The sequence below is a fragment of the Myotis yumanensis genome, unplaced genomic scaffold (genome assembly GCF_028538775.1).
Source record: "Myotis yumanensis isolate MYYU_CA2020_CCGP unplaced genomic scaffold, mMyoYum1.0.hap1 SCAF_5, whole genome shotgun sequence".
Lineage (NCBI taxonomy): Eukaryota > Metazoa > Chordata > Mammalia > Chiroptera > Vespertilionidae > Myotis > Myotis yumanensis.
The window spans coordinates 91,011,510-91,037,833 of NW_027223756.1; the positions used below are offsets into that span (position 1 = coordinate 91,011,510).

General features: G+C 57.0%; 2 protein-coding genes across 9 annotated transcripts in view; one reads left to right on the forward strand and one right to left on the reverse strand.

Annotated features, from left to right (window-relative positions):
* Positions 1-17,696, forward strand: part of CRTC1 (CREB regulated transcription coactivator 1) — a 65,979-nt gene extending 48,283 nt beyond the window's left edge. For 3 of the 8 annotated variants that reach the window (XM_070416471.1, XM_070416473.1, XM_070416477.1), the window contains 6 exons: positions 858-994; positions 4,811-5,122; positions 7,236-7,340; positions 10,502-10,588; positions 11,143-11,323; positions 12,718-17,696. In XM_070416471.1, the coding sequence (XP_070272572.1) occupies positions 858-994; positions 4,811-5,122; positions 7,236-7,340; positions 10,502-10,588; positions 11,143-11,323; positions 12,718-12,929 (1,034 nt within the window). In that variant the 3' untranslated portion in view covers positions 12,930-17,696. The remainder of the gene's footprint in view (positions 1-857; positions 995-4,810; positions 5,123-7,235; positions 7,341-10,501; positions 10,589-11,142; positions 11,324-12,717) is intronic. The other 5 variants (XM_070416476.1, XM_070416479.1, XM_070416472.1 and 2 more) reach the window with 4 other exon arrangements.
* A 314-nt stretch (positions 17,697-18,010) lies between these two features.
* On the reverse strand, positions 18,011-25,708 carry COMP (cartilage oligomeric matrix protein). The gene is made up of 19 exons (XM_070414065.1): positions 25,624-25,708; positions 25,277-25,362; positions 25,013-25,064; positions 24,440-24,609; positions 23,619-23,756; positions 23,270-23,344; positions 23,014-23,172; positions 22,823-22,927; positions 22,585-22,692; positions 22,238-22,397; positions 21,377-21,495; positions 21,124-21,176; positions 20,844-21,025; positions 20,478-20,656; positions 20,304-20,352; positions 19,843-20,039; positions 18,843-19,015; positions 18,285-18,424; positions 18,011-18,176 (listed from the first exon to the last, which is right to left on the reverse strand). Exons 1-19 carry the CDS (start codon positions 25,706-25,708, stop codon positions 18,130-18,132), a joined length of 2,277 nt encoding a protein of 758 aa, XP_070270166.1. The 3' UTR covers positions 18,011-18,129.
* Positions 25,709-26,324: the final 616 nt, after the last annotated feature.

The following is a 26,324-nucleotide window of genomic DNA, read 5'->3' on the forward strand; positions in this document are numbered from 1 at the left end:
AATGTGGGTTTTGGAAGAAGATAAAGAGTAACCGAGTTTCTAGCCAGTGGAGCTGATGGTCCAGCATGAAAAATACACTAGGGGGGGGGAGGGGAGGTGGAAGTGAGATGGGGAGAGGGAGGGGATGCCAGTTATACAAATCCAGGGCTGAGAGGAGATCTGGCCAGAGGAGCAGTTATGAGAAAGAACATGTGCATCAAATGAGGGTGAGGAGGGCATGAAGGTCAAGAGGAAACTCCAGTGTTGGACAGGACTGACTTGTTTGAAGCTAACCAAAATCCAAGCCAGTTTAGGGAAAAAAGTAGATTGATTGTCTCCCAAAGAGGGGAAGTGCCAGTGTAGCTGCATCCGGGGCTCAGGTGCTGACTCTCCCACCTCATTCTCCAGCTGATCCTTCCCCTTCCAGCGACAGAATGCCACACACACACACATACACACACACACAAACACCCTCCCTCTATACCTCCAGCCTCTCTTGGAGTTCCAGCAAAAGTCCTAGGTCAGTCTTTCATTGGATCAGCCTGGTCACATGTCCATCTAGGGGCCAATCATGTGGCAGTCCAGAAGCAGGAAAGTACTGCCCAGCAGGACCTTCAGGACACCCCTCCTGGAGGGATGGCAGGATCAGTATGGAGAGTGTTGGTCATCATGGGATTTTGGAAGGAGAATAGAGACCACACAGAGCTGGGGTCCCCAAGATCAGGGTATCAGGATCTTGGAGGGGGTACCCTGGGTCTGGCAATCAGGTCATGCCCACTGGCTTCTGTCTGAGCAATTGAGCTGTCCCGAGTAGTGATCATGGGTGTATGAGTGGCCCTTTGGAGGCTAGAGTCATGCCAACCCTTCCTTCCTTCCAGGGATGAACACTCCAGTCTCTTCACCGCAGCACCGTCCGGCCAACGTCAGCCCACTATCCCTGAGTTCGGAGACACGGCGGCAGCAGCAGGCACAGCAGGTGTCACCCACCCTCTCCCCGCTGTCACCCATCACTCAGGTTCGAGGGCGCAGTGGCGTGGGGGACGGCCCAGTTCTGTCTCTCTGGGAGACCTACTCCTTCCAGGGAGACCTTAGAAACAGCCCAGCATTTTTGGCTTTTTGTCAATTTTTTAAACACATGGGAAATGCATTAATCAGTGACCTGGAGTCCCCTGTGCCATCACAGGCAGGTCCTATGTTAGCAATTGCTGTGTGTATGGGGCATATTTCAATTATGGTACTTTCTCTTTTTTAGGATCTGGTTGAAATTTTCCAAAATAAAATTTTAGAGAGATCTCCCTCTCTCCCCCAATTTACTGTAATTTTGATTTTTTGGTAATGGTGTGTATATAGAAATTAGTCTGTTTCATTTAGGTCACGTAGCAAGCTGGTATATGATTGTTCATAGTAATAGTACTCTCTCATAATCCTTTTATTTCTGTAAAGTTGGTAGTAATGTTCCCACTTCCCTTTTTGATTTTAGTAATTTAATTCTTCTCTTGTTTACTTCGTCACTTGAGGCTCATAGGACGAGTTAGGAAGTGTTCCCTCCTCTTCTGTTTTTTGTTTGTTTGTTTGTTTTGAAGAGTTTGAGAAGCATTGGTGTTAATTCTTTAAATGTTTGGCAAAATTCGTGAGCGAAGCCACCTGAGGTCTGAGCTTTTATCTTCACTGGGAGGTTTTTTATTATTAATGCAACCTCCTTACTTGATATAGATCTACCCAGATTTTCTATTTCTTCTTGGGTCAGTTTTGGTAATTTCTGTGTTTCTAGGAATTTGTCCATTTTATTAATTTTTTAAAAATATGTTTTCATTTATTTTTAGGGAGGGAGAGAGAGAGAAACATCAATGTGAGAAAGAAATATCAATTGGCTGCCCCCAAAAGCACCCTGACTGGGGATCAAGCCTGTAACCTGGGCGTGTGCCCCAACCGGGAACTGAACCAGTGACCCTTCGCTCAACCAACTGAACCACACCAGTCAGGACTTGACTATTTTTTAAAAATCCCTGACAGATAACATTTTTTTTGCTTTTTTTTTTTTTAATCTTTATTGTTCAGATTACATTTGTTCCTCTTTTTTTTCCCCCCCATAACTCCCCTCCTCCCAGTTCCCGCCCCACCCTCCACCCTCACTCCCCACCCACTGTCCTCATCCATAGGTGCACGATTTTTGTCCAGTCTCTTCCCGCATCTCCCATTCCCCTTTCCCCCCCAAGAATAGTCTGTCCATTCCCTTTCTATGTCCCTGATTCATTATAATCACCAGTTCATTCTGTACATCAGATTATTTATTCACTTGATTCTTAGATTCACTTGTTGATAGATGCATGTTTGTTGTTCACTATTTGTATCTTTACCTTTTTCTTCTTCCTCTTCTTAAAGGATACCTTTCAGCATTTCGTATAATACTCGTTTAGTGGTGATGAACTCCTTTAGCTTTTCCTTATCTGTGAAGCTCTTTATCTGACCTTCAATTCTGAATGATAGCTTTGCTGGATAAAGTAATCTTGGTTGTAGGTTCTTGCTATTCATCACTTTGAATATTTCTTGCCACTCCCTTCTGACCTGCAAAGTTTCTGTTGAGAAATCAGCTGACAGTCGTATGGGTATTCCCTTGTAGGTAACTGAGTTTCTTTCTCTTGCTGCTTTTAAGATTCTCTCTTTGTCTTTTGCTCTTGGCATTTTAATGATGATGTGTCTTGGTGTGGTCCTCTTTGGATTCCTTTTGTTTGGGGTTCTCTGCGCTTCCTGGACCTGTAAGTCTATTTCTTTCACCAGGTGGGGGAAGTTTTCTGCCATTATTTCTTGAAATAGGTTTTCAATATCTTGCTCTCTCTCATCTTCTGGTACCCCTATAATTCTGATGTTGGTACGTTTGAAGCTGTCCCAGAGGCTCCTTACACTATCTTCGTATTTTTGGGTTCTTTTTTCATTTTGCTTTTCTGGTTGGGTGTTTCTCACTTCTTCGCATTTCAAATCTTTGACTTGATTCTTGCCCTCCTCTGGTCTGCTGTTGGGAGTCTGTATAATATTCTTTATTTCAGTCAGTGTATGCTTACTTTCTAGATGGTCCTTTATCACACCATCGAGGGTCTCATTAGATTTCCTGTACATCTCATCAAGTTTATCGACAGACTCTAGAAGCCTCTTGAGAGACCTCAAAAGTGTGGTTCTGAACTCAATATCCTCCCTTGATAGTTTTGTCCTGTTTCTTTGTCTCCGCATTTTTTACGCTTTCTTGGTACACCCCCTAGTAGTCTTTGTGCGCAGTCTTGTAGTTAAGCCCTGATTGTTGTAGTTAATACTAGAGGGATTTGACCACCAGGCTGACCGGCTGTGAGAATCAGCTGTGTGGAAAACTTCTGTCCTCTGGGGAGGTGCTAATCTAGCCTTTGCCTGAGGCGATCCAGCAAATGGCTCTGTGCAGGGCTTGGGCTGGGCAGGATCAACAGGGCGGGTGGAGGGAGCAGTTATGGCTGCTCTCAGTCCCGGTCCTAGAGGCTCTGCTTCTCAGAACCCCGGCCGCCACTGCAAACCTCGGAGAGATTCCAACTGATGCCGGACAATCCCGCTTCTCCCGTCTGAGTCTGAGTCCCTAGAGACTCGCCCAGATCTGGAGCCCAGAGTCTGAGACTCCCTCCTGATTGAAAACGACAACCGCACCCTCAGCCACCAGCCCACTTTGCGCACGCACCTCGGTACCTTTATATTTTCCACACTGCACCTCTTCTGAGCTTCGGTATGCTGTTCTCTTTCCTTCTAGTTGAAGAGTCTCTCCTCAGCCAGCTTTCCTGTGGTTCTGGGTGATGTCTGTTCCGTCTTTTAGTTGTATTTTTGAAGTGGTTGTTTGCGGCAGCAGTCTCCGGTGTTTACCTATGCCGCCATCTTGGTTATTCCAGATAACATTTTTGTTCTTTGTTTTTTTAACATAACCTTGATGGCATAATTCACTTATAACAAAATTAAGTCATTCACACATTTCAATGCCTGTTCTGGGCCTGGTTCCCCTCTGTGTCTTCTTGTACAGTGGTCTTGTTCAGATCAGGATCCAGAAGAGCCATGGTGGTTTTTCTGGCAGCTGTGTCGTCACTCACTCCATCTGTGACCCCTGCCCCTTTTCTCCACCCCCAGTCTCTCAGGCTTGCTTTCCCTTTCTGGAAAGTACTTATCAGAGATTAGGCATCTGCTAAGCTCCCGGGCATGTATGCCTCCATCTCAGGGCAGGATTCCTGCATATCCCAGGGACTCTGCACAGACTCGTGACTGTTGAAAACTTCCTCTGCTTATTTTCCTCTTTCCAACTCTGAGAAGGCGTGAACTGGTTATCACCTAGTGGCTACATCAGTACCTTCATCACTCGCACCCTCTCTAACCTCCGCAGGTGAGCCAGGCTACAGGATGGTGATGAGCAGTCCCTTCCCCTCTCTGAGGGGGCTAGGCGCTGGCCACCCTCTAGGTTCCCATAGTGTGATACCTGGTGCCTGCCTGCAGTGGGGAAACTTCAGTTCAGAGATGCCAGGATTTCCTGAGCCTGTGTGAATACAGAAGGTTGTGCCTACCTCTTGGTGTGCAATGAGGGTAAAAGAAAGGCTGGTGGGGTGTAGGGTGCAGCCAGCTGGATTAGATGCCCAGGTCCAGCTGACCCTCCATAGTCCTGGGTGAGGCCCCGTTTAGGCCTGTGCCTCCCGGTCCAGGGTGTGATGTCTCTTTGTTCATCTCTATCACATCGTTGCTGAACTTGCCAGGCCATGAGGGCCCCTCGGGGGACCAGGTGCTTGTGGCCTGGCCCCCAATGCTGACACCTGAATCTGATGCCCTTCTCTTCCCACAGGCTGTGGCCATGGATGCCCTATCTCTGGAGCAACAGCTGCCCTACGCCTTCTTCACCCAGGCAGGCTCCCAGCAATCAACTCCACCGCAGCCCCAGCCCCCGCCACCCCCGCCACCAGTATCCCAGCAGCAACCATCCCCACCACCTCCGCAGGTGCCCATCAACCTCCCCCCAGGCAGCCCCCTGATGCCGAGCACCAGCCTGACGCAGGGATCCCAGCTGCCCCCGCTCCTGGTCACAGTACCGTCCTCTCTCTCCCAGTCCCCCCCAGACAACCCAGGCCAGCCACCGATGGGAATCGACATTGCCTCGGTAAGCCCAGGACATGGTCGTCAAGGCCTGGCCTTGGGGTTTGGCTGTGGGGTCATGCAGGAGGAACCTGGGGCTGTGGGAGGCTCTGTTGGGTGCCCAGGGCCCGAAAAGAGTTGGGTGCCCAGTTTTGTCTGCAGCCACCTCAAGGTTCCATTTAGAGGCCAACTTGCCAGGGTTTGGGGCTGAAGCAGACACTGCCGGGGGCTCAGCACCCAGTGGAGTTTCTGCTGAGTATGTCACCCCATGTACACATGGGGAAACCGAGGCACAAGCACGTGTCAGTGCCCCAAACCTTACCTAATATGGGCTACCCATGTCTGGCTGCCAAGCCATTCCCCATGGCCCTTGATACCTGCCCCTGCCCTTCCCATCCAAAACAGGGCTTCCCTGGAGGTAAGGAGAGCACAGCTCTCAGGGCCTGAGGCACAGGCATTTGCAAGCCAGAGGGTCAGAGGTGAACTTGGAGGGGAGGAAGGGATGCAGCACAGTGTCTGAGCCGGGGGCTTTAGCTGGGATCCCCCTGCCTGGACCAGGGCTGCAGCTCAGTTATAAGATAGGACCATGGGACCCACTTCCTGGGCTGGGGCAGGGGAGCTGCGGCTCAAACCATGGGACCCTCTGCCCAGCCAGGGACTGCAGCTCAGATCATTGGATGCCCTACCAGGGCTGAGCTAGGTTTTTACCTCTGCAAACCCAAAGCTTCCTGATTGTTCAGACTTTGACCCTGATTACTCCAGTGGGAAGAGGGTGGTCATTGCTACCTTTGGCCACATCCAAAGGAACAGAGACCCATGTTTGGGGCACAGTGAGCCCTCTCCATTCAGCCTTCAGCTAACAGCCCTGGGATAAAGCTCGCTCTCAGAACATCATGTGCTCTGCAAAGAACAGCCAACTCCCTAAGCTGGTGGTCAGGCAGTGACCTAACAGTAGAGACCCACATTTCCAAGCTGCTCCAACCCTTCAGCAGGCAGGCGCCCCCCCCCCACCCCCCCCCCCCCGGAAAGTACCCAAGCCTTTCCTTTAGCATTAACACAGCAAGTGTGGGGGCAGCTCTGATGCTGGAGCCAACCTGGGCACCCAGCTCCCCAACACCCTCCTGCAGTGGGGCCTGGCTATGGAGCTGGGTGGACATTGTGGGCACGGGTATTCAAACCAGGTGCACACACACTGCCTCCCCAGGCTCCTAGGTCAGAGAGTCTATCTCCTGGTACCCCCAGGGACAGCTGGCTCCCTTGGGGCACAGGCAGTCTCCTCCAGAGTTTGTGCAGACTCTCCCAGGCAAGAGCATCTCTCTGGACATTTTCCTGGTCTTCACCAAGTGACACACTGGTGCCACCCACACCCTATTAATTGAGCTCCCATGCCCCACCCAGGCTCAACCCCCATCACAAACTGCTCAGAGTAGGTCACTGAGGAAATGGGGAGACTGAGCACTCATAGGGCCTTGGGCCTCCATGAACAGCAGGCTCAGAGAGGTCAGGCAGGGTTTAAATCCAGATCCTGGCCCAGCCTGTCTCATCTGTGGTGAGAAACCAGGGCCTGGTAAGAAGCCAGGGTCCTCTGCCTTTGAACAGGGAGGTAGCCAGCCCTCTGAGGTCTCTGAAGAGCATGACCCCATCAGGCTTGTCCTAAGCCATGCCAGTGATGGTGACTTCTTAGTGCTGGGAGCCCTGCTGTCAGTACCACCGTTTGGAGGTGGGCAGGATGTGCCAGTATAGACTCGGGACTGAGAGAGCCAGGGATCCATCCAGAGTCAGGAGCAAAAGGCAACGCCTGCCCACCCAGTCCTAGGCCATCTCTGCCTTCGTGTGTGTGAGTGTGCATGTGTGTAGCTGTGTGCACATGTATGTAGTGTGATTGTTTTGAAGCATGTTGAATCGAGGTGGACCCAACCCTTACTCCCCCACAGCCCATCAGGACAATTCCATGACGCTCGGTTCTAGGTTCTCTGACTCCAGCCCCCGACACCTGGGAGCTGGGTTTGGAGGCAGGTACCCCTGAGGCCCCAAGCTCTGGCCCCAGGTCCTCTACCCACTGAGGGGTGGGGGCTTGTGGGAGGCTCAGCTGGGAGCCGGGCTGGGGCCTCCATGTCCTGACCTGTTTGTCGTCACAGGCCCCGGCTCTGCAGCAGTACCGCACTAGTGCCGGCTCCCCAGCCAACCAGTCTCCCACCTCACCCGTCTCCAATCAAGGCTTCTCCCCTGGGAGCTCCCCACAAGTAAGGGATGCCGCCACTCCATCCCCAGCTCACCTCGCCCCCCTGTGCCCTTGCCTGCCATCTGTGCCTCATGCCTCACATCATCCCATCTCGTCCGCTCCATGGGGCTGGGAGGAGAAGGCACTGCCCCTCGTTCCTGCTGCTCCTCTGGTCTGTGCAAAGCCCCAGCTGGAGGTGGTGGGCTCCTTAGCCTGTTAAAGATCACAGTGCCGGCCCTAGCCAGGTAGCTCAGCTGGTTAGTGTTGTCCCGATGCACCAAGGTTGTGGGTTTGATCCCTGGTCAGGGCACATACAGGATCTCGGTGTCAGCCACACCCCAGCTCCTCGTCCATGGTTGGGGACAGCCCCAAGTGTAGCTCAAACATGGCATCCAATAGCCTATTAACATGTCCTCACCTGCGTCTGACCACCCTGAGGCCTGGTGTCTTGAGGCTTTTGAGAGTGGGGGGTGTTCCCCTTGTTTTGGAGCACAGCTGAGGTGACAGCCAGTTGTGGGGGTGCTGGCTACTCAGCCCCCTCCCTCCCCTTTACCCCCTAGGAAGGTGTGTCCCCCAGAAAGCTTCTCTGAACAGTACTATAGCCTGTCAGGTCCTTGTCCCCTTCCACAGATGAGACAGGCTGACCCTAGGCCCTAGGCCCTGTCAGATGCAGGTTACCTTCCCACACCTGGCACAGTTGGTCCCTGATACCTAACATGCACACACTCTGTCCAGGTTCCTCAGGGTTCCCCTTAGCCTGGCTCAGCTGTAGCCATATTCCATCTGGAATGTTCCGTCAGAGAGGAAGGTGTGCTTGAAAAGCTGACATCTGGGCCCAAGACATCTCACTTGCAGTGAAGCCTCTCCAGGACTCTGCCCCTCAGTCCCCAAAATATCACTAAGTTGAGAAACCCCTAGGAGCCCGTGCAGTGCCCCAGGCCCCAAGCCTTATTCTCAGCCAAGGGGAGAGAGGATTCGCCTTTCTGCATAGAGCAAGGAGCAGAGCTGCCCCTCTAGACAGGCAGGAAAGACATCAGGCTCCCTTGTCCCCAGCTCAGACGTGCACCCTGAACCCAGACCTGTGTTGGGACAGTGGGCATCCCGCTCAGGGAGGACTTGAGGCTTCATCTGCTATAGGAGGGGCCCTCAGGTGCTGCCTCCACACCCACAGCCGCCAGGGATCCTGCTGGGACCGTCAGTGTGCAGCCTCCTCTGTAGGCAGGTGGAGAGGGTGGCAGTAAGCTTGGGACAGGCCAGGGCTCGGCCTGATGTCTGCATGCTCTGTGTTCATGCACCCCAGCTCTGAGTTCTCATGCCTCCCAGAAGGTGGTCTCATCATGTGGTACCGTGGGATATAGCAGGCTGGAGGAGCTGCACCTGGCAGGGGAGGCAGCAGGTGGGACCTGTCCAGATGGGCAGCCCTCCCTGGGGCCAATCCCTGAGTAGCATCCCTCTAATTCAAAGCAGGACAGGAATTTGAGGGTCAAGTAGATTTCTTTCAGGAGAGATTTGTCTCTACCAAAGTGGTCCATCCCAGGCAGAGCCTTTTCCTGTCATGTCAAGCCACCATCTGTGTGTTGGTCCATCTGTCAAGGGATGCAGGCTGCTAACTCATGTGTGAGGATGGGGCCATCAGGCTGTCTGACCCCAACCAGAGACACTGGCTTAGAGGGGCAATGGGCTTGTTCGGAGGGCAGACCTGACTTCCTTCTGTAGGTTGAGTCCTCCAGGACACAGTCATCAGCCCCATAGGCCTGTGCCTCCCTGGCCTTGAGCAGATGCACTGAGCCTCAAGCAGTTGAGATTGTGTCTTGTGTGCTGCCTCCCTCTTCAGTTCTGAGCAGACCTTCCTGCAAACTCTCATGGCCTCCTCACAAGAGAAACTGTGGCCTAAGGTCCCCTGTGCATGCTGGGCCTCTGGGGCCAAGGCCACAGGGACAGGAACAGGCGCCTCAGAAGAAACCTGCCACCTCCTTCATGGGCAAAGCGAGCCAAAACCTTCAGCCCCTTTTTTTAAACCTGAAGCTGGTAATTTTTAACTTTTCCCTGGTGTTTGAATAGAACATTCGTCCCCAGGAGCCTCCCTGCCCACCAGGGTAGCCATCTGTCCCTTTCTGCTCTCAGCCCACTGACCACCTGGAGCAGGCAGTGGGTTTGTGGCCAATCCTTGTCTGGAATGGAAGCCTGAGACTCAAGCCTTGCCATTGTCAAGCATGTGGGGACCTTTCTAGAACAGGGAACTCAGAGGGAAGGTTCTAGGGCCTTTGATCTGTGGAGACATTTGAGAGGATGACGCCTGGGAATGGCCACGGTGCAGCAACTTCCATGAGCCACCCTGTCCTGCAGAAGAGAACTTTGGGTCTGGGCTGGGAATATATCTGTCCAGACCTGGTGTTTCAGGTGCAGCCGGTACACACCAGCCATCCCTTTCCTCCCTCCCACGTCCTGCCAGGCTCCATCCCACCATCCCTGGCAGTATCTCCAGAATGGGCAGGGGCTCCAAGCTCTTTCTGGTGTTTCCACCACCTCTGAGGTCCTAGCCCCCTGCCTCTCTCCCAGGAGCATCTCCCAGCCCCCTTCCCTGGCCAGCCTTGAACAAGCAGAAATGGGGCTGCATGCCCACCAGTGAGCCCTGGGGTCTCGAGGGCAGGCTGCCAGGAGTCAGCAGGTGAGAGGGGGCTTTCTGAGTGCCTGTCCTGTGTTTGCTCTGCACTCATCCTGTCCACATGTGTCGACAGAGGCCTGTCAAAACTCACCAAGTGCTCGTCCCATTCTGAATATTTAGGGAATCTTGTGCCTTGGTACCAGTTACATGCTTTCCTCTGGGACTTGTCAGGGTTCCTGATCCTCATATCCCCCACTCCCTCATCTTCTGTCTGACAGAAAGGAGGTCACCTACATATGAGCTTAAAGAAAGGAGATGGGGGTGGCGTTCTTAGGATATGTCAGGGTGTAGAGCCATCCCGCCCCCAGCAGGCAGGAGAAAGAAGCTGTCATCCTGAGATGGGGGAGTTGCCAGCTCAGTGTAGGCGCCCTGAAATAGCTGTCATCCACCTCCCTTGTCTCGTGCATCCTTCACTAGGTCTCAGGGGCCTCCCTGTGGGCTCAACCGGCCTATAGAACCCCCCCCCCCAACCTAGTCGTGGGGATCATGACAACAGCAAGCCTCTCTTCTATCTGCAGCACTCTTCCACCCTGGGCAGCGTGTTTGGGGACTCGTACTATGAGCAGCAGATGGCGGCCAGGCAGGCCAATGCTCTGTCCCACCAGGTGAGCGGGTGCCCGGGCCACAGCGCCCTCAGCAAATGCTTGCCCGGACCCCGCCCGCCCTCGGGAGTGAGCTCTGCTCCTAGCCTCTCCTGTCTACAGGCAGTGGAGCATGTGACTGCCTTTGCCTCTCCTGGCATATGCACCTGGTGTGTCAGTGAACGCCTGCAGGGACGGGCAGTGGCTGTCACAGTGGCACTTGGTGTGCGCCATGCATGTGAGTTTGCGGGAGGTCAAGTTGGCTTTGTGTGGAGGCCAGAATAAGGCATGCGGGCACAGGAGGGGCTGGCCGCTACCTGGAGCTGGTCACTCAACCATCCATCCATTTATCCATCCATCCATCCTGCAAGCCCTGAGGGTGTGTATGTGGGCAGGCCCATGTGGGTTAGGAGACGGCGATACCCCAGGGCAGAGGGACTCGTGTGAGCAGCCCTCACGAGGGTGGACCTGAGCACAGCTCTAGGCATCCTGCAGAAGAGGTGGTCCGGAAGTCTCAGGCAGCCGTTCCCACAGCAGCAGTGCTCAGTGGCCAGCCTCACACCCCGTGTCCCCTCCAGCTGGAGCAGTTCAACATGTTGGAGACCGCCATCAGCTCCAGCAGTCTGTACAGCCCGGGTTCTACACTCAACTACTCGCAGGCGGCCATGATGGGCCTGACGGGCAGCCATGGGAGCCTGCAAGACACACAGCAGCTTGGTTATCCCAGCCACAGCAGTATCCCCAACATCATTCTCACAGGTGAGGTCCTGTATGAGGTGTCCTAGGCAGGGGTCTCAGTCCTGGTGTCCCTGTCATAGGTCTCAGCCCTGGGGGAGATGGAACTCGCTGCCCTATAGGGTGAGTCATGACACAACTGAGGTGTCCCTGCCTTTGGTGTGGACCCAGAGAGACCACACCCCTGTTCCTAACCTTGAATCGCTGCTGGGCTGCAGACAGGCAAGGGGGACATACACCTGGACCCCACACCAGGTATACAGCACCTTGTGCTCAGAGCAAGTCACTCTCCCAGCCCTATGCCTGCCACCCAGGCACCTGAACACTGTTAGCTGAGTGTGTTGGGAATATAAGTGACCATGGCAGGGGGTGAGCCCTGCATGGCAGGAGGGGTGCTTCCTGTGCAGTCAACAGGAGTGTAACAGCTTGTACACGCTGCAGTATGTATCTCAAACGGCCTGAGTATAGTGCCCAGGTGTGTGTGTGAGGAAGTCCTGCTCCATGTAGCAGAGCCCAGACCTGTGATGCCCTCTCCACCCCATCACCTCTGCTTTCCTCCACCGAAGGTTCTTGGTTTTATTGAAGAAGGAAGTAGTTTCCTTATAAGCCAGGGCTGTGTGGGATTGAGGTGGACACCCCCTCCCCTGGTGGTCCCCACTCAAATCTCCAGGATGGATGGGTCTATGCCCAGAGTCCCCCCAAGGCTGGGACCCCGAGTATAGACCCAGTACTTCCTCCCGACCCTGACGGTGCCTCAGGTACCTGAGGAGGACCAGGCCCCCATGATGACCCTGACAGTCCAGAAAGATGGATACTTTTAAACATATGTACATATATTTATGTGTGTGTGTTTATTGATTTCAGAGAGGGAGAGAGAGATAGAACATTAATGATGAGAGAGAATCATCGATTGGCTGCCTCCTGCATGCCACCCACTGGGGATCAAGCCCACAGCCCAGGCATGAGCCTTGCCCGGGAATTGAACTGCGACTTCCTAGTTCACAGGTTGACACTCAACCGCTGGGCAAGATGGAGACTTTTATACTGGTTCCTAGATGGGGAAACAGGCTTGGGGACTCCTCACAAGTAGAGGAGGGATTCCAGGTTTGAACCAGGGTCTCTGCAGAGGAACAAGACTTCCTCCATGCCACAGGGAGGGCCCTAGATGTGCATGCCCAGCCTGCTTCTCTGACACAGGAGGAGGCTATCTGCTGATGTCTGGGGCTGGATCTTTCTCTGGGTAGGGCCAGCCTGTGCATTGTGTTGAGCAGTGTCCCTGGTCTCCACATGATGTTAGTAGCATCCCCTTCCCTAGTCCTGGCAGCTAAAAATGTTCCCTGGGGTGGCCCAAGCCCTCTTCCCTGAATGTGGGGGTAGGGAACCAAGACTGAGCTGACTTTTGTGTCCCCCTAATCCAGTGACAGGAGAGTCCCCTCCCAGCCTCTCTAAAGAACTGACCAGCACGCTGGTTGGGGTTGGCGATGTCAGCTTCGACTCTGACAGCCAGTTCCCTCTGGATGAACTCAAGATTGACCCCCTGACCCTGGATGGACTGCACATGCTCAATGACCCTGACATGGTCCTGGCCGACCCGGCCACCGAGGACACCTTCCGGATGGACCGTCTGTGAGTGCACACCCAGCACTCTGCTGCCCAGCCCCGGCTCCGTCACCCCGCCGGTCAGTGGTCCCAACGGAGTCTCCCTGCACCCAGGGACTGCACACTCTGTCCCTGCAAACGGCCGAGCTTGTGATTCTGAGCTTGCAATACCGCCAAGCACTCCCACCCCCGCCCTCCCTCGGCTGTTCACCTCCCTTGGGAGGCTGTGAGTTGCCCTCTAGGACTCCGCCCTGTGCACACTCTTTCAGCTCCCACCCCAGGCCATGAGCCATCAGTCCCTGTAAGATGCAGAAAGCATGTTGTGCGGGGCCACAGGCCTGGGCGGCACCGGGGCCTGCTCCTCACTGTGGTGGGCAATGTGCATTTCCGACTGTTGTCCAGCTCTCACTGCCTTCCTTCATCCCTGGTTCCTACCCTCCACCCCGCACCTGCCACCCCCAGGTTGTGGTTAGGTAGAGAGCCATCCCCACCCGACAAAAGGGAGAGAACGCCAGAGAGTGGGACAGACCCAGTGCAAAATAAACACTATTTTGATTGCTGTCTTTTATATTCCTGAGCAAACAGAATGCTAGAACCCTTCCCATGGGGGTGGATACAAAGATGTAAACAGAGCAGCTAGATCTTCCTAGCCTCCTCCTGCCTCACCTACCCCTGCACCAGGTCCCTCTGGGGCTGCCTCTGTCAGGAAGCCGCTGGCCAGGATGACAGGACCTGCTAGAGAACGAATGTGGAGTCGGGTTATTTCTAGGGGTGGGTTTAGAACTTGTTTTCATCTTTCCTGCTCTGTTCTGTGGTCACTGTTACTGTTATTTACAGACGTGTGGGAAGCGGGTGGCCAGGGCATTTTTGTTGTTGTTTTTGGTCTGTATTTCCATTTTGGCTGTAGATAAGTAGCTGACTCCTTCAAGCCAATACTTGCCTGAGAGCATCTTTTTATTCCTGAAATACTCCATTACACATGTTTTAAAGCTAACTGGAAGCAGTCTGCCATCTGAGCTGTGACCCTAGCCTCATTAGTTTCACCTCAAGTTATCTCAAAACAGAAGGGTTGAGTGGCTGCCCCGCCCAGTGAGGGCAGGTTGTGCCAGGCGAGGACTCTGACAGAAGCTTGGGTGACTGGAGGTGCCTTTTCTCTGGCTACGTAACAGACTTCTGAGAAGGAGCCACTGCTTTTATTAAGGGTCTGGAGAAGGCCTGACTCTGCCTGGCCCTAACGGTGCCCGCCAGTCCTCAGGGCTGGTGTGTCCCAGACCCTGAGGCTGGCAGCAGCTGTGGCCCCTCTGTTCCTAGACACCCCAGATGAAGTTGTCTTTCTCCCCATCCTGAGAACCAGCTGACATGCATCCCGCTGGCCACTTCTGTTGTTGCTCCTCCTGGTAGGACTGGGTTTGGAGGCAAAGAGCAGCAAGCTTTTAGTGGTGGGTTTCTAGGTGCTTGCTTCTCAAAGTGCCTTGATAGGCAGAGGTGACCATCCCTCTGCCCTCCAGGCCCTTCGAGGGGGTGGCAGGCTGGCTCTGTTTTCTGTTGGCAGCTTTACTAGGAATCTCTGTTTCAGTCCCCAAGTTGCATCTCAACTTGCTCCTCCACATGCTGTTGAGCTGACACTTCTGCCCGGCGTTATTTCTTTGTGGTGGTAGTGGCCACCCTTCTGCCTAGGCTGTGGGAGCCCTTTCAATGGGAGCTGGATTTGATCCCAGCAGTTGTCCTTCCTTTTCACTTCTTGGCCAGGCTGTTAGCACGTATCCAAGCAGCCGGGCAGCCACACTTGTGAGAAGGTCTCCCTCAGTCACTTGGCCCCGCCACCATTGTCTGGGCTGGAGGAGCACAGTGTCAGTCTGTCCAGGTCCAGGGCCTATCCTTTTACTGTGGCAGGGACTGGGGACAGAGATGGGGACTTTTTTTAAAAAAAAAAAAAAAAGAACATCTACATGTACATAGAAGAGTTTGGTTACCATTAGACTTGTATGTAGAACTTTTTAAAAAATGGCCTTAATATAATTACAAGCAACCTTCCTGGATGCAATTTTCAAACAAGGCTTTGGGATCCAGTGAGGGAGCCTTGTCAGCCCACGCTTCCCATCTGTCCAGCACCAGTTCTAGGTGCAGACAGACAGGAGAGGCCCATGGCCTGGAGCACAGGTAACATTGTATTAACATGCATCCTCTGCCTATGAGAGGTGTAGGTGCAGAGCTATCCTCGGAGGGGGCCCCACCAGGAGCCAGTGGTCAGGCATCTCCACGTCTTCCTGGGCCTTGGGAGGCCTCCTGGGGTCTGCAACAGGGAATTTTTTGTTGTTGTTTTTTCTTAAGTATCACTTCTCTACTAAATATTCTTGAGTTGCCAAGACTTTCTGAGGCAAGACAGCCTAAGGGAATCAGTCTTTTGACTTGTGATGTGAAAATACTGTGATTTTAGGTAAGCTGCACCAGGAAGGGCGGGCCTGTGCCTATATTCTGTATGTAGACCTACCGCCCATGTCCTACTCACAAGCTCGGGGCAAGACTGGACTTCAAGCCTGGACACTGAGCCCACATGGGCTCAAAGGCCATCCAGGTCCCCCGGCTGCCCTCTTCCTAGTGCTCCTGGCTTTAGCTGAGCCCCCTCAGCTGTGCAAACCTTTCCTCTGGGAGCTCAAACTGCCTGGCCTATCCGCATCTGCCTCAGTTTACCCTCTTCCCTCCAAGTCCCCAGGGCAATGAGTTTGTTCCTCTACGTAGCTCATGGGCTGAGATGGATCCTGGAGTTAGCAACTCTCTATATTCTCCAGAGAAGAGGGTTGTACCCAGGACTGACTGGAGGAGAAGACAGGGTCTCGGGATCACATCCCCCATCACAGGTGCCCATGCTGACCTCCCCCCTCCATGCCCTTACAGGGGGAAGACAGGTAGCACTGTTTGGAGCGTCCTGCAGCCCCCTCCCCTTGACACTTCTGGGCAGGAAGGGTGAGTGCCAGTCTCTTGGGGCAGAGGTGCTTGAGACCCTCAGTGGAAAGCTCAGGGGGCAGGTCAACCCCTCAGCAAAATTTGGGGACTCACAGCCAATGGTATTCAAAAGTTGGCCAGGCTCCCCAGTGGGGACAAGCCACAGTAGAAGGGGCCCTAATTAAGGTGGGTCCAGCACCCCACAGGGGTCCCTGGGACCAGCTATCGAGGGCAGGGCTGTGTGCTTCTTGACCTTTCCCCAGGGATGCCTCCCCACCCCCTTGCGTGGGCTGGCCTTTTGGACCCTCTGTGCTGTTATCTGTTCATGGGTTTTCAGGGTAAAGGAGGTTCTGAGTGGTTAGTGTGTTTGACCTGATTTTCATTGGCCGAACTCCTGGAAGGACATCCAGTGGGGTTGTCTGCTGTGAGGCCCATGTGTCACAGTGGAGTGGGTGAGGTCAGCTCTGTCAGATGAGGCGCTGTGTGGCGGGAGGGCAAGGGGCCCCATATCCATTCATGCATTCTGCTGGGGCCAGATGTTCAGTATGGGGGACCTCGTCTGTCAGGTTCCTGGGCCTGATGAGTGCCCATGAGTGACTTTCCCTAAGGAGCCATGGTGCCCCAAGCTGGTTCATAACCAAACATCCCTCCAATGCCCCCTCCACTGGACTCAACTTTCTGCTTTTCCACAGGAGGCACCCCCAACCCCATATGAGGTTCTAGAAGCTTTAGGGGATTGACAAAGCAGCCCCTGGGTTCTGATGAAGCTGTGGTGAAAGCTTGGGTTTGGGGTCCTCAAGGTCAATGGTACTGGGCACCCTGGTCCTGGCCCATCACTCCTGCAGGCGGCATTCCAGGTGAGGGGTCTGTGGCTACCTGAGCCCGCCTCATGTGGCCTGCAGAGCTGGGGGAGGACTGAGTGCCTCACCCACTCTGGGAGGCTTACCTGAAGTAAGTGTGCAGCTGGGTCTGTTTCTGTCCCCATTCCTTTTGGTCCCGGGGCTCCCACCTCCTGGGGGTCTCACAGTATGTATGACCCCCATATGTAGTCAGGGGCCCCTGTGACATTCCTTCAGGGGTGCTGGCTGAGTGGGGCTCAGGCCTTTAATTACCCTCGTGCCACAGGCAACTGGGCACTCCCCAGGAGAGGGAGGTAGGGTGACCTGCACCCCCAGGGCTGGGTGCTGGGGTACTCCTGAGGGCATGGAGAGCAGATGCAAGACCCTTGTGAACTGGGCCTAAGATTCCCTCCTGTTACTGGCTCAGACCTATGGGTCTCAGGGCCCCTCCCAATCGGGGAGAAGGGCAAGGGTTGTGTGTCAGGGTAGTGCTGGCTGCAGATGGCTCCCTCTGCCTTCCATCCTCCTGGCCAGTTCCCAACACCTCATCCCAAGGAGCCAGGTTCTGGAATTTGGGGGCAATTGATGCCCAGTCTGTCACTTCTGACCTCTTGCCCACGTGGACAAGGGGACACTGCCATGGCCTTCCCCACCGGGCCCTGGGAGGGAGGCCTTTGGCAGCCAAGGTCCATTGCCCCCTAATGTGTCCCCCCAGGAAATTGCCCCCAAGGGGGCTGGGTGGCACTTCTAATATATGCAAACTCATCGGTCTGAGCCCTGCCCCACCTGTGTCCCTCTGTCCCCAGGCTGGCTCTGCCCCCCACCCCCACCCCAGCATGTACACTCTGCTGTGGATGTCCCATGGGCCGTGCGTGTGGGTGCCCGTGGCGGGCTGGGGCGGGCGGCTCAGGGCGCACTCGGCCAGCCCCTGCCTGTCCTCTGGCGTGGACGCTTTTGTCTTTGTACCTTTGCATCCTTTGTAATGAAACCTAATAAAAACCCAATGTTTTCGTCTCTGCCTCCTCCCCTTTTTTCCTGCCCCTATTCTCCAACCCAGAGATGAAATGTGTGTGTGACAGGTACACCTGGTGGGAACCACATGCACGCATGAATATGGACACACAGATGTACGCCCCTCACAACCTCACCCTACTAGCCAGCTACCTGGACCTGTGTCCTGGAAGGGGAGCAACTAACCCCCCAGGATCCTGGAGCAGAGACTTCAGGGGTGGGAGAGCTGCAGCAACTGGACACTGCTAGTTAGTTCGGAAGGAAGTCGGCAGTAAGGCCAGACTCCACCATCTCCCCAAAGCAGAGACCACAGCCACCATCCTGCCGAACACACTTTATTTTGTCCTCTCTGATCTCTTCCCTCCCCCAAGGTGGGCTGCCTCTCAGTGCTCCAGGCCTGAGGGTGGCCGTCATCTAATGGCAGGTCCCCACCCATCCCTAGGCCTGCAGCAGCCCCTGCGTCTCATAGTCCTCTGGGATGGTGTCTGCGGAGGGAGAGAGGATAGGTGAGTGAGAAAGGGTGAGGCCAACAGGGCAGACCCACTATCTAGCAGGCCCTCCCCTCATCCCGCCCCCTTACCCCCTCCTCTTACCATTGCAGCGGTAGCGCAGGTTGGCCCAGATGATGTTCTCCTGGGAGAAGCAGAAGACACCCAGACGGCCGCCCCGCATAGTTGTATCCAAGACCACATTGCTGTCAGCCACCAGTTCAGGGCCCTCGTAGAACCGCACTCTGGGGGGGAGGGGGGCAGGGGACAGTGAAGCACCTGAGTTTTGGTGTCCTGCCCTGGAAGATGGGCCCCTCCTATCTCGTAGTAGGGGCCATGAGTCCCTCCTGCCTGACCCATACTCAGAGCAGGTGGGGTTCCTGACCGGAAGCTCAGTTTCCCTGTGTGAGAATGGATATCCAGGATCCTGTACACAGTAGGTGCGAACTGGATTTCCTGTACAGAGGGGATTGAGAAATGGGGTGTGGGGGAGACCCCACCTTCTAGCTGAGGCCCCACTGTGTCCTGGGTCCTAGGAGGGGTGTCATGCCCCAGGGCCAGTCACAGTTCATTCTAGCTGCCTGCATTGTACCCCAGAGCCTCTCCTTCCAGGAGCCAGGGTGGAGCAGGGACTCAGTCCCTTGGCAGGGGTGGGGTCCCCACCTGATGTAGCCCACTTGGGGCCGGTGCTGCAGGAACCAGCGGTAGGACGTCTTGTCCTTCCAGCCCACGTTGCGGGGGTCCTTCCACAGCAGCCGCACCTGTGATGCTGTGTCCCCTGTGTGCCACAGCGCATTCCGCAGCTGCTCCCCAGGGCCCGTGGAGGACTTGACGGCCTGACATGCCCAGGAACAGGAGCAGAGGGTCAGAGACCACAGAGGCCACTGGAGCCTGTCAGAACCCTGCCTGGTGGTTGCTTCAGGTCATGGAGGAATGATCAGAGTCTTGGGGGTGGTCTGGATGGGAGACCCACAGGAAGCCTCCTTGAGCACCACATGGAGATTTGCAGGTGGGTCATGGGGGTAACAGAGTTCTGGGGACTCATGAGAGGGTATGGAAGTTGGTGAAAAGGTTTGGGGGTCTGGGAAGATTTGGGGGTCTGGAGGAGGATTTAGTGACCTGTAGAAAGTTTTGGGTGTCTATGGGATAAACAGGGGCCTAGAGGATTTGGGAAATATCTGCAACATAGTCTAGGGCAGTGATGACAAACCTATGACACGCGTGTCAGAGGTGACACGCGAACTCATTTTTTTGGTTGATTTTTAAATGGCATTTCGATATATAAAATAAATATCAAAAATATACATCTTTGTTTTACTATGGTTGCAAATATCAAAAAATCTCTACATGTGACACGGCACCAGAGTTAAGTTAGGGTTTTTCAAAATGCTGACACGCCGAACTCAAAAGGTTCGCCATCACTGGTCTAGAGGGTCTACAGGAGGATTTGGAACCTGAGGGAAAGCTTTGGGCTCTGTGAGAGGAAATGGGAGGTATTTGGGGCCTATGTGAATCCAGAGGAGAGATGAAAGTGGGTAGGAAGACTTTGAGTTCATAGTATGATGCTGGGGGACTGTGAAAGCTTTGGGGTTCTGTGGAAGGGTTTAGGGGCTTGCTAGAGGACATGGAACAAGAGGTCAGGAGGCCCCCTCCCCCTGCACACCTTGAGCTGGATTCCAGGTTCAGCCACAGCACGGAAGGGGTTGGCCTGCCAGTATGTCTGCTCCATCTGCTTCCACATGACCACGTAGAAGCTCGAGCTGTCCTGGTAGCCAAAGATGAAGCCAGCGTAGTCATCGTCCGTGACCGTGTTCACATGAAATGTGCCTTCGAAGTCCACGCCATTGAAAGCAGTGTAACCTGGGGAAGTAGGTGACCAAGGGGATCCTGGACTCCCCAGAACCAACCCCTCCAGAGTCCAGCTTGGTCCCTGGGCCCGGACTCCCTGCTCAGTACACCCACCCCATCCCTACCCTCTGAATCCAGACACGGCCGTGCCCCGAGCCCTGGACCAGCCTCAGCCACCCGGCTCTAGCCCAGACCCAACCTGCCCTCGCCCCACCCTCACTCCCGCCCTGCCCCTGAGCATCTCCCTGCAGAGCCTTTCCCCTCCCAGTGTCTCACCCACAGCCAGGCCAGGGTCGCTGTTCATCGTCTGCACGATCTCCATCCCCTAATAAGGACAAAGGAAGAGGGGCCTCAGCCTGGCCAGGGGGCCCTCAGCTTTCCAGCCCCTAGGTTAGCACCCTCAGCGGGGGCTCTGAGTTCCTCCCACCTTCCCCTGGTCCCTGCTCCCACCTGGTTGAGCACCACCCAGTTGGGGTCTATTTGCGCGTCACCCTCGGGGTCCAGCACCACCGTCTGGAAGGCCCGAAAATCAGTGAGGGTGACCTCGGCGTTCTCTGGACAAACATCGATCTTGTCCACCACCTTGTCAGCGTCGAAGTCGTCCTGGCACGCATCACCTACGCCATCCCCTGAGAGGAGGTGGGAGACCCTGAGGTGGAGAGGTCTGCGCCAGGCTCCCCACTCCATGCCTAGCCCCGCCCACTCCAGCTACTGGCCACGCCCAGACCTTCCATTGGCCCCACCAAGCCCATTTGAAAACCTGCCCCAGTGGCTCCACACACCCTGTCCCACCATGGGGCCCACCCCCTGCCTTACGATCTGAGTCTTCCTGGCCCGGGTTGGGCACCAGGCGGCAGTTGTCCCGATTGTCAGGGACTCTGTCGTTGTCGTCATCCTCATCGCAGGCATCACCCTGCCCATCGCGGTCTGAGTCCTGCTGGGCGCTGTTGGGCACCGTGGGGCAGTTGTCCCGGGAGTCCTGGAGCCCATCCCCGTCCCTAGAATGGGTGGGAGGAGGCAGAGAAACAATGAGATCCTCACAGGGCCCGGTCAGGGGCTGCCCACCCTGAGCCCCCATCCTAGAAGGCCTCCTTACTGGTCTTGGTCGCTGTCACAAGCGTCTCCCACAAAGTCGTGATCCACATCCCTCTGGGGGGGGGGGGGTGCAGGGGTCCACAATCAGAGCAGAGGAACTCAGAAGCCTCCAACCCAGGCCCAGTTCAAGAGCAAAGGTCCTCCTGACCCCAAGGAACACCCCCTCCAGCTGCTTTGGAATGGGCTGCGGTCTTGTTAACAGCCTGGAGCTCAAGCCAGGGGTCTGACCCCACTGGGGTCTGACCTGCCCTCACCTGGTCTGGGTTGCTCTTCTGGGGACAGTTATCACAGACATCCCCCACACCATCACCATCACCGTCCTTCTGGTCTGAGTTGGGCACCCTTGGACAGTTGTCCACTGCGTTTCGGATCCCTGCAGAAAGCAGGGGAACAGGGCAGGACCCAGAGATCAGGCGGGGCCAGGCCGGCTTCAGCAGGGCAAGTGTAAGCCTGGGGCAGAGTCCTACCCTCTCCTAGCTCCCAGTTACTACAAAGTAGGCCCAGCCTCATAAAGACTTCATGAATAGATGGCCACGGAGGGGACTGGCCCTCACTAGGGGGCAGCTCAGCCAGGCCCTCCCCTTGCCCTGTGAATGCACCCCCCTGAGCTTCTATGCCCCAAGTGTAAAAAGGGCGCCTCCCTGCCTGGCAGGTGTGGTTTAGCGGTTGAGCGTTGACCTAGGAACCAGGAGGTCATGGTTCCATTCCCTGCAGGGCACATGCCTGAGCTGCAGGCTCAATCCCCAGTGTGGAACTTGCAGAAGGCAGCTGATCAATGATTCTCATCATTGTTGTTTCTGTCTCTCTCTCCCTCTCCGTTCCTCTCTCTCTTTCTCTCTCTCTCTCTCTCAAAAAAAAATCAATAAAAACTTTTTTTTTTTAAAAAGGGCACCTCCCCAACCCTAAACTCCAGATTTTGTCCTGCTTTTCCTCCCTGCAGCATCTGACATAGAGCGCGTTTTTCTGCTCCCCTGAGCATGGTCCATGGTCCTGAGCATCCCAGGTCAAACCCTTGGATTTGGAGCCCTGCCCGGTTGTGCCCCAACCCTTATCCCCCCACCCAACACCACCACCTCCCCCCCCGCCCCCCCCCCCCCCCCCCCCGCCTCGCTCACGGTCACCGTCGATGTCGTCGTCGCACGCATCTCCTTTGCCGTCCTGGTCTGTGTCCTTCTGGTCTTCGTTCTTCTGGGTTCGGCAGTTGTCACACGCATCGCCCCACTTGTCATCATCCGAATTGCGTTGGTCTGGGTTCCGGACCAACGGGCAGTTGTCCTAGGAGACAGGACCCGTTAAGGGGAGGGAGGAGTCAGGCCAAGTGGGGCAAAGGTCACATCCAAGATCAGCCCCTTTCCGACTCTGGGAACCCTTCACCGCCGGGACCAAGAGTCCAGCCTCTGCGGCCACGCCCTCGCCAAAGCCACGCCCCACCCAGCTCGCCTGGGCCCCGCCTTGGCCCCACCTCCTCGTTTACGACTCCGTCCCCATCGGCATCGGGGTCGCAGGCATCTCCGATGCCGTCGCGATCCACGTCCTCCTGCCCTGAGTTGGGCACAGTCATGCAGTTGTCCTAGGGGCGGGCAGGGCAGACGTGAGGGGCGTGTCATGTCGCCCCGCCCACACCACGACGGACCACGCCCTCCGCTCTTGCTCACACCCTCCCCTCCCCCCACCAGATCGCGCCCCTGGTCCGCGCCCACCTTGCGGCAGTGGCGCTCTGAGCAGCGCAGCTTCTCATCTGGGAAGCCGTCCAGGTCCGTGTCTCGGCCGCAGAGAAGCCCGTTGCCAGCCCAGCCGATGGCACACTACGGGCGAGGAGGTGAGTGGATGCTCCGGCGTCCCCGAGCCCCGCCGCCCCGTTCCACGCCCCTTCCTGCACGCCTGCACTCACCACGCACGATTTCGAGCCATCCCGCTCCAGGACACAGTCGGCCTTCTCGTGGCACGAGCTGGGAGTGCCGTCGGGGCACAAGCGCTGGGCGCGCGGGCGGCAGCCGGAAGCTTGGTCGCCCACGAAGCCAGGCTGGCACTGGCCGCACTGGAAGGAACCCTGCATGTGGGCGGAGGGAGGTCAGCTCGGGACGCCGCCACTTCACCCCACCCCCTGCCCCGTCTCTCCATCTTTCTCCGCTCCTCCCGGGCCTTACCCGGGTGTTGACGCACACGGAGTTGGGGACGCAGTTATGCTGCCCAGTCTCACACTCATTAATGTCCGTGCAAACCTGCGTGAGAGGGAGCGCAGAGGTCACTGCCCCCACGCGGACACCCCGAGCCTGGTTCCGGGTGTCCTCTGCAGGCTACCGCTCCCCTCCACCCCGCTCAAACCCGACCATTCCCAACTCGGACCCTTACTCCCCTGACTCCCTTCAGCCGGTGCTACCACCTCTCGCTGGAGCGAGGCAGGGAAAGGGCCCCGAGGCTCGAGGAGTTCACGAAACAAAATGCGCACCCCCCTCCCCCCCGCAATCCTCCTGGCGCCACCCCCAAGGCCCTCACCTGCTTGTTGGCCTTGGCGAAGGGCAGCCCCACACCCTCGTGGGCGGGGCCGCTGTACCCCGAAGGACAGGCCTCGCATCGGAAGCCAGGGCTGGTGTTGATGCAGCGGACCCGAGGGAAGCAGGGATGCGCGTTACACTGGAGGACACGGGCCATGGAGGGTCAGAGGGGCGGAGCCGTTCCCCTCAACCCTGTCGCCCCCCAGCGGCGCCTTAAGGCTCCCTTGGCTTGAAGTTGGAAAGTCCAAGGGCCGTCAGCCGGCACTCGGAGGGGGGATGACACCTGGGGCGGAGGCCATCGTTCCAGGGGTCAAACGCGACTTTGCCTTGTTGGGGGTAGAGGCGGGACCAGGGGAGGAGAGGGAACACCTGGGGGGCTGTTCCTGGGACCCGGCAGGTGGGGCGGTCATGGGCGGGGGGAGGAATTGTGAGGGCGACCGTCCCCAGCGGAGGGGGGCAGTGGTCGTCGTGGTGTGCGTGCCCTTCGGGAGGGGGGTCGTTGGGGCGGACTCTCCGCGATGATGGAAGGGTCGTTGGGGCTGCCGAGCCTCGGGGGTGAGGGGGGTTGTTGGGGTGGACCACTCCCGGCGGTAGGGGAGTCGTCGGGGCGGGTGTCACTGGCAGTGGAGAGAGTTATCGGCGCGGGTCTCCCTGGTGATGAGGAGGGTGGCCGGAGCGGGTGACCCCCGGTGGCGGGGAGGTCGTCTGGACGTGCGCCCCCGACGGTGAGGGGGTCCTCCGGGAGAGCACCCCCAGCTGGCGAGGAGGTCGTGGGGACGTGGGGGAGTTGGGGGATCGTCGGGGCGGTGGGGGCGGGCACACCTCGTTGATGTCGGTGCAGTGCGAGCCGTTGCCGGTGAAGCCCGCGGGGCAGGGGCCGCAGCGCGCGCCGCTGGCGGTCATGGTGCAGGCCACGCCGGGGAAGCAGTAGCCGGGCGCGCACTGGGGCAGGGGGCGCACGCTCAGGCCGGGCGTGTGCGCGGGCTGCATCCCTGCGGGGCAGACCCGGGCCGTCAGCGCCGCGCCGGGGGCGGAGCCGGCCCGCTCCCGCCCCTGCAGAGGCTGAGCCCATCGGGACCCACCCCGGCCTGTCCTCGCGGACCTCTGCAGCCTCCGCCGTCCGTGCCCTTGCGTCTTCAGCTTTTCCGCTCCGCGTCTCCCCACCTCCCTGTGCCTCCCGCACCGCTTCTGCCTCCTTCTGTGTGTCCTCCTCCCATCATCTCTGTCTCCGTTCCCTGTCTGTCTCTCCCCACCCCTCATCCACTTTCTCCCTCTCTGTCAGCCTCGTTCTCTCCCTCGTTCTCTTTTCCTCCCCATCTCTCCTTCGCTGGCGGTGTCTCCCCAGCACTTCTTGCTGTCCCGCCGTCGGGTCCCTGCCTCCTTAGGTCCACTCACCGCACGCGTCACACTCCATCACCGTGTTTTTCAGGAACGTGATCTCCTTGACCTGGTGTGCAGAGGGGATGGTGTGTGGTCAGCGGGCTCCGTTTTTCTCCTCCTCCTCCTCCCTCCACTCCCCTCTCCTCCCCACTGGGACACCCTTCTCCCACCGCCGGCCCTCGCGCAGCCCCTACCTCCCAGCCCCCAGCCCCCAGCCCCGCCTCCTCCAGGCCTCTCGCCCCTCGCCCCGGGCTCCAGGACCCTCCACCCCGCCCGCACCTGCTGCCTCAGCAGCTCCCGCACGTCCCGCAGCGCCGCGTTGGTCTCCTGCAGTTCGCGCAGCATCTGCGGGCCCAGGTTTGCACCTGCACCGATAGGGGGCGCTGATGGGGTGTCGAGCCTGGGGACTCCCCCACGCAGCTCCTCACGCTGCCGCCGCCACAGACAGGAACCCTATTCCTTGAGAGCTTCCCCCGCTCCCCCGCAGCTGCCGGCTTTCTTCACCCCGCACGCCCCCGCCAACCGCCCGCAGCCTCCGGGAGCCGCGACCCCAGACCTCCCGGGATCCTCCGTCAGTGTAGGGGTTGGGCGCACGGTGTTGGGGGGGGTGGGGGGGCGCGGCTTACCCAGCGGAATCTGGCTCTGGCCCTGACCCGACGCACCGAGGGCGGCCAGGGAGAGCAGGAGAACGCAGGCGGCTGCGGGAACCATGGCAGCGAAGGGGAGCTGGGCTTCGGCTTGCTCTCTGCCGCCCACCCGGCCGGCGGGGCCTATTTATCCCAGCGGCGAGGCCGGCCCCAGGGACGGCCCACCACCGCCCTGCCCAGCGTCCAGCCGCAAGGTAAACAGCCAGTTCTGGCCTTGGCGTTCAGGGCCCCGCCCGGCATGGACCTGGTGGGGAAACTGAGTCATAGGGGGCCGGTGCAGGGGTCAGTGGGGTGGAGATGCAGGTGGGACCACCCTCCAGCCCTCTCATTCACTTGCTTATTGAGTGCCTGCTGTATGCCAAGCCGGGGGCAGCCCCCTTAGCTCACACTTGGGGAGACAGTCAAGGGTGGCTAAAGGTTAAGACCCATCTCCACCTCCACCTCCACCTCCCTCCCTGCTTTGGGTCAGGCTGGCTCACCCTTCACTCCCTCCCTCCTCACTTGCTTCAAAACGGGGCAAGCGACGTCTCTGTGCCTCTGTTTCCCCTACACAATGGTGGAAGTGAGCGTCACTGTTAATGATCATTATTATTACAGGAAAATGAGGGGCCAAGTGAAAGCAGGGACCCTCATTCTGCCTAACCAGGTCCTCCGAGGCATGCCTCTGGCCCTGACCCCAG